The 7,980-nt window shown below is 38.8% G+C and overlaps 1 protein-coding gene across 1 annotated transcript; it reads left to right on the top strand.

Moving 5' to 3' along the window:
• Positions 1 to 1,729: 1,729 nt before the first annotated feature.
• Positions 1,730 to 7,521, top strand: LOC111801972 (glucosamine inositolphosphorylceramide transferase 1). Its single transcript, XM_023686222.2, has 4 exons — positions 1,730 to 2,393; positions 2,466 to 2,588; positions 4,660 to 4,827; positions 5,340 to 7,521. The coding sequence occupies exons 1-4, from the start codon at positions 2,022 to 2,024 to the stop codon at positions 7,020 to 7,022; spliced, it is 2,346 nt and encodes a 781-aa protein (XP_023541990.2). The 5' UTR covers positions 1,730 to 2,021; the 3' UTR covers positions 7,023 to 7,521.
• Positions 7,522 to 7,980: the final 459 nt, after the last annotated feature.

The raw sequence follows: 7,980 nt of genomic DNA, 5'->3' as shown, positions 1-7,980 counted from the left end.
TAGTTATTTAATTAAAAAAAGAATATATATATATATATTTCACTTTCTAAGTACATTGGTTGAAAAACAAAACATTTAAAGAAACTTTAGTGTTGAAAACAACAAATTTGAGGTATAAAATGAAAATAAAGCAACAATTTAAATTCAAATTGGGAAATTCCGTCTATCAAATCAACAGCTTAAAGTTCATACGCATTTATCGATTTGTTTGTCTCACCCCATTTTTTAGTTCATCTTTCTATTACATATAAAATAATGTTAAATTAATTAAAAAAATTATAAATTTTTGTACTCTTACCTTAAAAATATGTTTAATTTTGAAATGTGTAAAGAAATATATTTATAATTAATTTTAGATGAAAAATACCATTAAACTTTAAAAAGTTTCATTAATATTCTTTAACTAAAAAAAATAATAAAAAAAATATTCTTACGACATTTAAAAAATACCCACGAAATTTTAGAGGTAGTATTAACGACATTTACATTTATAAAAAAAGCTATTTTTTTTTTTTTACCATTAATAAATTATCTCTAAACTTTTTTAACGCTACTCTTGAAAGTTCACAAGTATTTTTGAAACGCAACGTTAACGATAAAGATATTTTTAAAGTTTTTAAAAGGTTGAAGGGTATTAATGAAAATTTTGAAAACTCAAAGGGTATTTTTTAGACGCTCCAGATGTTAAAAGGGTATTTTTGGAACAAATTTCAAATTTCAAAATTATTTTAAAAACAAAGTTTTAATTGCTCCCATCCAAAATTAGGCATTTTAAAAATTTTTAAAATGCTTAAGAGTAGTTTTTAGTTTTTTTTTTTAATTTATAATTTTTTATTATTATTAATTTAGAACTCATAACACTTATTACTATTCAAAAAAATATAATTGATAAAACTAAAAAAATATTGTCGTAAAAATATGATATAAATATTATATTTTATACTTTAAAATTTAAAAGTAAAAATTTAGAGTATGTACGTTAATTATTATTATTATTATTTTTTTGAAAATCAAGTTAATAAATACTAATTTTACCTACAATTTGTTTAATTATTATTTTGTTATTTAATCACCAACTAATTAACAACTTGGTTTGGAGGTATTAGCGGCAGTTTCCAACTTTTTACACCTATTTTAAAAATAAATAAAAAATTAATATTTCTTTTAATATTGGTTAATCATTTAAATTATATAATTTAATGTAGTTTGAAACCTATAATTATTATTTTTAAATTGGATTACATCTTTAATTAAATTGAGATAATTTATTAATATTAGATGTCAATTTATATATAACTCATCAATCAAGTCATTAAATTTTTAAAAAAATCTAAATGCTCATTCAAATAAATAATTTAAAAATCTTATTAGTCCATTAATATTTGTAAATTATAAAATTGACCAATTTAAAAATTAATGCTATTAAAATAATAATTATTAATTTGCTAAAATACAGTCATAAATTTCAGCTGGGGTGAATTTAGAAATAGTCTAACCCTAGGGGCCATTTTGAAAAAACTCAATCATGCGTTAATTTGTTGCTGCTGACGTCATCACACACGTGCCTGACCTTGCACTCGTGTAACGCTGGAGAGGGCGAGTATCGATAAATCCCCAAACGCGGACGAATCAAACCCACCGTCGCATGAGCAAAGCCAGCTTTGGAAGAATCATTAATTCTTCTCTCTTCTCTCTATGTTTAATTTATTGAGAGGAAAAAATAATAAATATTAATTATAAAGAAAAGCTCAAATATATTTGTTCAACGATTTACTCATTCCCCATTTTCGAACGCGCCATTCTCCGATTCACGAAAGCGACCACGGCGTTTTTTCGTTGACTCCGCCAAAAACCCAGACAGCAATTCTAACAAATCAAGGGAAAAAACAGAGGGGGGTTTTGTGTTGTTGAAATGCCGATGAGAGTCCGTCGTCGTTGTTCCGGCGATGGGGTGGCGGTGTGAGATCTCACCGTCGACGGAGAGGAGGCCCCTTTGACTCATCTTGGAGCCCATTTCCGAGATGGGTTCGAGTCCAATTGGGGTCGGTGGGAGTGGAGCGGCGAGTAATTGCGTTGTAGATGGTAGCACAGGGCCTACAAGCGGCGGCGGAGTTGGCGGCGGCGTAAATGGTTCCGGCAAAAGCTGCGGTGGCGGATGGAAGTGGCAACAGAGACATCTCAGACTGGTCTCTTCAGGGTTCGTGTTTTTCTTAGGATGTTTTGTTTTGTTGGGATCGATTGCTACACTTTACGCTTGGTTGGCTTTTACCCCTCCATATGTCCGTACGGACGGCGGCGTTTCATCGCTTGGATGTCAGGAAGATAATGAAGGGTCTTGGTCTATTGGGGTTTTTTATGGCGATTCTCCTTTCTCCCTTAAACCCATTGAAACGGTGAGTTTTTGATGAATATGATGGATTATCATTGACAATCCTTTTGCTAAATAGGGTTTTAATTGTGTGTAGGCGAATGTATGGAGAAATGAAACTGCTGCTTGGCCAGTGGCTAATCCTGTAATCACCTGTGCTTCAGTTTCTAATGCTGGTTTTCCCAGTAACTTTGTTGCAGACCCGTTTCTTTTCGCTCAGGTAACTTCCATTTTTGGCCTGCAACTTTTTTGCTGTGGTTCTATTGCATTTTGATTGTTCTTGAGCTCCTTGAGTCCAACTGTTCGTGTTTTTCTATGATCATGTTTAAGTTTGGTACCCATTGTTTAATTGAATGAACCCCGAGTTGTTTTCGAAAAAATAAACGAATTCGGGCGGCGGTATTCGATCGTATAAGGATTCCCTGTTGTTGAAATAATGTAACAGCTCAAGCCCACTGCTAGCATGGCTCGTTGCGTATCATCGTTAGCCTCATGGTTTTAAAATGCCTCTGTTAGGAGAAGTTTCCATACCCTTATAAGCAATGTTTTGTTTCTCTCTCCAACCATTATGGGACCTCACAATCCAACCCCCTCGAGAGCCAGCGTCCTTGTTGGCACACTGTTCGGTGTCTGACTCTGATACCATTTGTAACAGCCCAAGGCTGTCGCTGGTAGATATTGTCCGCTTTGGTTTGTTATGTATAGCTGTTAGTCTCATGGTTTTAAAACGTGTCTACTAGGGAGAGGTTTCCACACCCTAATAAGGGATGTTTCGTTCCCCTCTCTAACCAATGTGGGATCTCACAATCCACCCCCCTTGGGGGCTAGCGTCCTCGCTGGCACACCGCCCTATGTTTGGCTTTGATACCATTTGTAACAGTCAAAGCTCACCGCTAGTAGATATTGTCCACTTTGGCTTGTTTCTGTATTGCCGTCAGCCTCATGGGTTTAAAACGCGTCTGTTAGGGAGAGATTTCCACACTCTTATAAGTAATGTTTCGTTCCCCTCTCCAACCGATGTGGGATGTGCATTGTGGAACTTGATAATCAAGTTTTGGTCCCGGTGTAGGTTCATAACCATTTGATAAAATTGCATCTTTGAGGTTCTTTCGACCCCGCTCACTAGCTTCGAGTGGGTAGTTTAATACTCGTAGGTATTCATGGGGATGCTAATATTCGTCCTAGATACCGCAACTTTGATTATTGCTGCTATGCAAAAGTTGATATTCTTCGCTTAACGTTTAGTGTAAGTAGCTCTAGAGGCTTATCGTGGCATAATTATAATGTAGCGGTGATATTATAGGTCGTCGGTTGTGATAAATGAACTTCCATTATGTCAAAACAAAAGTCATATGTGCTATGTGTTAGGTTGGGTGACTTTGAATTTAGCTGCTATAGCATACTTTTTGTTACCAAATTGTTTTTAGTTTGGCTCGAACTCTGGTTCAACACGTAATTTTTTGTTGCAATAGTTTGGTGCTGCCTAAATTAACATTATAAAACATGCAAGATTTGAGGATCTTGAAGCTATTGGATTTACTATTTACCTCTTGTGACTTTTAGTGTCGGGTAATTTTGGTATCTGAATTACTTCTAGGAGTGAAAGACTGTCCCCACAAACCATGTGAGATCCCACATCGGTTGGAGAGGGGAACGAAGCATTGCTTATAAGGGTGTGGAAACCTCTCCTTAACAAATAACTGTGAGGCTGACGGCGATATGTAACAAGCCAAAACGGACAATATTTGCTAGCGGTAGGCTTGAGTTGTTACAAATGGTACTAGAGCCAGACACCGGGCGGTGTGCCAGCGAGGACGCTGGGCCGCAAAGGGAGTGGATTGTGAGATCCCACGTTGGATGGAAAGGGAAACAAAACATTGCTTATGAGGGTGTGGAACCTCTCCATAATAGACACATTTTAAAATCGTGAGGTTGACGATGATATGTAACGGGCCAAAACGGACAATATCTGCTAGTGGTGGGCTTGAGCTGTTACGAACTAACATGGGTTCTTTTAGCATGCTTTATCCCAACTCATATAATTTATCTTCAGAGATCACCCAACATAGAATTTATCCAAGTCGAGCATGCATAACATTGGAGCTATACTAATACGGTGCACCTTTCATTTGATGAACACGATAATGGTCGTCGAAATTATTTTCTTTACACTTTATGGTTCGTATGAGCAATAAATAGGTGAATTATTTCTTCGATGAATCACGTACTGCTCTTATTCTTTCTTATGAGCATGTCAACTCTTTTCACGAACGAATCGATCTTACTGGCAGGGAGATATCATTTACTTATTTTACGAAACCAAGAACTCGGTATCTTTGCAAGGAGATATAGGCGTTGCGAAGAGCGTTGACAATGGAGCAACATGGCAGCCTCTAGGTGTTGCTTTGAAAGAGAAATGGCATCTCTCTTTTCCATTTGTCTTTGAACACCTTGGCAAGGTAAGAGACTCACCCTTTCTTTTCTTCTTCCTTTTACGTTTTTGTTGGTAGCCGAGATTTTGGGTTCGAGCTTCGGGTTTAAAACTCGATACCTTAAAATCCTGTCTCCGAAAACTGCGGTCCTCAGTTGTCAGTGTTGCGATTACGGTCATTCGGGCGTTCACTTAGCTTGCAAAATAGGCTGTGGCTCTATGCTCTAGATTGTGTTTTTTCCCCTGTTTTGTGGGGCTTTTGGTTCGAGAGTAGAGCGGTAAAGAGGTCTTGGTAGGACGTTTAGGAGGTCGTTAGGTTTAATGTTGCGTCGTGGGCGTCTGTCCATCGGACTTTGTTACTTCTAGGAATCTTAGTTAGTTGTTTGATTCCTTTTGTGGGTTTCTTTTCTGTCTACCCGTGCACAATCTTTCGTTTTTTCTTAATGAAAGCTCGATTTTTTAATAATGATGATGGACACCGTGTCCATGCAATCGAATCACGTGCAATTTTTTTGATAATTTGTCGGTTATTTCTTGCAGATATACATGATGCCAGAAAGCAGTCGAAAAGGAGAGGTTCGCCTTTATCGAGCTGTTAATTTTCCTTTGAAGTGGGAATTGGATAGAGTTATGCTGAAGAAGCCCCTTGTTGATTCAGTCATCATCAATCACAATGGTATGTACTGGCTTCTAGGGTCGGATCATAGTGGTCTCGGTACGAAAAGAAACGGGCATTTGGCGATATGGTATAGTAGCTCGCCCCTTGGTCCTTGGAGGCCTCACAAGCGGAATCCTATCTATAATGTGGATAAAAGCTTCGGTGCTCGTAATGGAGGCAGACCGTTCTTTCACGACGGTAGCCTATATCGTATTGGTCAAGATTGTGGTGAAACTTATGGCAAGAAAGTTCGTGTTTTCAAGGTCGAAGTTCTTACAAAAGATAGATATAAGGAAGTAGAAGTTTCGTTGGGCTTAGAAGAACCCGTTAAGCGTCGTAATGCTTGGAATGGCATTCGCTACCACCATGTCGATGCCCTAAAGCTTAGTTCTGGTCAATGGATTGGGGTGATGGACGGTGATCGGGTACCCTCGGGTGATTCAGTTCATCGATTTTTACTTGGTTGTGTTGCGTTTGCTGTGGTTGCAGTTCTTGTTTTGTTACTCGGTTTGCTACTCGGAGCGGTGAACTGCATCGTTCCCATGAATTGGTGCATTTATACTTCGGGAAAGAGAAGCGATGCAATCTTAACATGGGAAAAGTCGAATTTATTTTCTTCGAAAGTGAGACGATTCTGTAGCCGTGTGAACCGAGCACCTTCGATCCTTCGAAGTTGGGTGAAATCTAATACGTGCACTGGCCGACTTGTTCTTGCTATTTTATTTGTTTTCGGAGTTGCACTCATGTGTACTGCAGTGAAATATATATACGGAGGCAACGGTGCCCAAGAAGCTTACCCGTTTAGAGATCACTACTCTCAGTTCACGTTACTCACGATGACTTACGATGCTCGCCTTTGGAATTTGAAAATGTACGTAAAGCACTATTCTCGATGCTCGTCTGTTCGAGAGATCGTCGTGGTATGGAACAAGGGAACACCTCCAAAATTGAGTGATTTGGATTCAGTTGTGCCTGTTAGATTCAGAATAGAAGAGAAGAACTCGCTCAATAACCGGTTCAAGTTGGATCCTTTGATAAAAACTCGAGCCGTTTTGGAGCTCGACGATGACATCATGATGACTTGTGATGATGTCGAGCGAGGTTTTAAGGTATGGCGTCAACACCCCGATCGCATCGTGGGCTTCTATCCCCGACTTGTTAACGGAAATCCTTTGCAATACAGAGCCGAGAAATATGCTCGAACTCATAAAGGATACAATATGATACTTACAGGGGCAGCTTTCATTGATAGTCAATTTGCTTTCCAAATGTACTGGAGTGCAGCTGCTAAGCCGGGTCGGGATATGGTCGATAAGATTTTTAACTGTGAAGACGTTTTATTGAATTTCCTGTATGCCAATGCTAGCTCGTCTCAAACGGTAGAATACGTGAGGCCAGCTTGGGCGATCGACACGTCGAAGTTCTCGGGTGCTGCTATCAGCAAAAATACACAAGTTCATTATCAGCTAAGAAGCGACTGTCTCAATGAATTCTCTAAGTTGTATGCGAATTTGGCTGCTCGGAAATGGGGATTCGACGGGCGCAAAGATGGCTGGGATTTGTAACCACCACCGACGTAAGCGTTTCTCCGAAACAGGTCTTCGACTTATCTTCAACACTGCTAGTTCTTTCTGTTCTTAGTTGTTTTAAGTGAACTTCCAATGTTGATCTCTCCTCCCCCTTGTGAATTTAGTTGGGGAGTTTGGATATCTAATAGTTTCAGTCAGTGAGATGTACATTGCTCGGTCATGGTTCGTTTCGTTTGTCTCGAAAACCGATTCCACTTAGTGTATGCTAGATCCTGTTCCTGATTGGCTGAGACGTTCGACACCTCACCGTCTCGACGACGCTCGTAGATCAGCTCGTTTCACTTCTCGGGTATTCCGTTACTTGTTGTAGCTGTACTTACAAAAAGGTAAATGGTTAGCTCTGAATTATTATGGAAGGAAAAACACTGCCTTTTTTCTTGTTAGAAATTTTGATTTTCACTTTCTTCTTTGGGTAGACGAACTTGAATTAGTGTCTAGATGTCCAATTTTTATGAATGTATTGTTTGATTCATCACCGAGCTCGCTCTTAACGTCGTGTCTATTTAGTTCTTGTGGGTATAACCGCTCTCTTTTCATTTGGACACTTTATCTCACTGTAGCCACCGTGATGGAGAAGATTACTGGGCCACTTTCGGTTCACTCCGATTGCCATTTACGGATGTCAGGTTAACCCAATTGTATGGTTTAACTACTTTAGTAACCCAGGTGATGTGGAGCGGTGTGTGAATGACACCCGCTAGAAGTTTTTCAGTTACCATATACTAATGTCAGAGTTAACCCAATTGTACGGTTCTCAACTACTTTAGTAATCAGGGTGATGTGGAGCAGTGTGTGAATGACACCCGCAAGAAGTTTTTCGGTTGCCATTTACGGATGTTCGGGTTAACCCAATTGTACGGTTCTCAACTACTTTAGTAATCCGAGTAATATGGAGTGGTGTGTGAATGACACCCGCAAGAAGTTTTTCGGTTAC

Source organism: Cucurbita pepo, chromosome 9, assembly GCF_057944985.1.
Source record: "Cucurbita pepo subsp. pepo isolate OVF chromosome 9, ASM5794498v1, whole genome shotgun sequence".
Lineage (NCBI taxonomy): Eukaryota > Viridiplantae > Streptophyta > Magnoliopsida > Cucurbitales > Cucurbitaceae > Cucurbita > Cucurbita pepo.
The sequence above is the reverse complement of the archived record's forward strand: the minus strand, read 5'-3'. Positions and strand labels throughout refer to the sequence as shown.

What these genes read in the sequence shown, in the direction of transcription:
- LOC111801972 (XM_023686222.2), top strand. Translation starts at nt 2,022, where the DNA reads ATGGGTTCGAGTCCAATTGGGGTCGGTGGGAGTGGAGCGGCGAGTAAT. An exon ending in CCCTTAAACCCATTGAAACG is followed by an intron (nt 2,394 to 2,465) that starts GTGAGTTTTTGA and finishes AATTGTGTGTAG; the next exon opens with GCGAATGTATGGAGAAATGA. An exon ending in ACCCGTTTCTTTTCGCTCAG is followed by an intron (nt 2,589 to 4,659) that starts GTAACTTCCATT and finishes TCTTACTGGCAG; the next exon opens with GGAGATATCATTTACTTATT.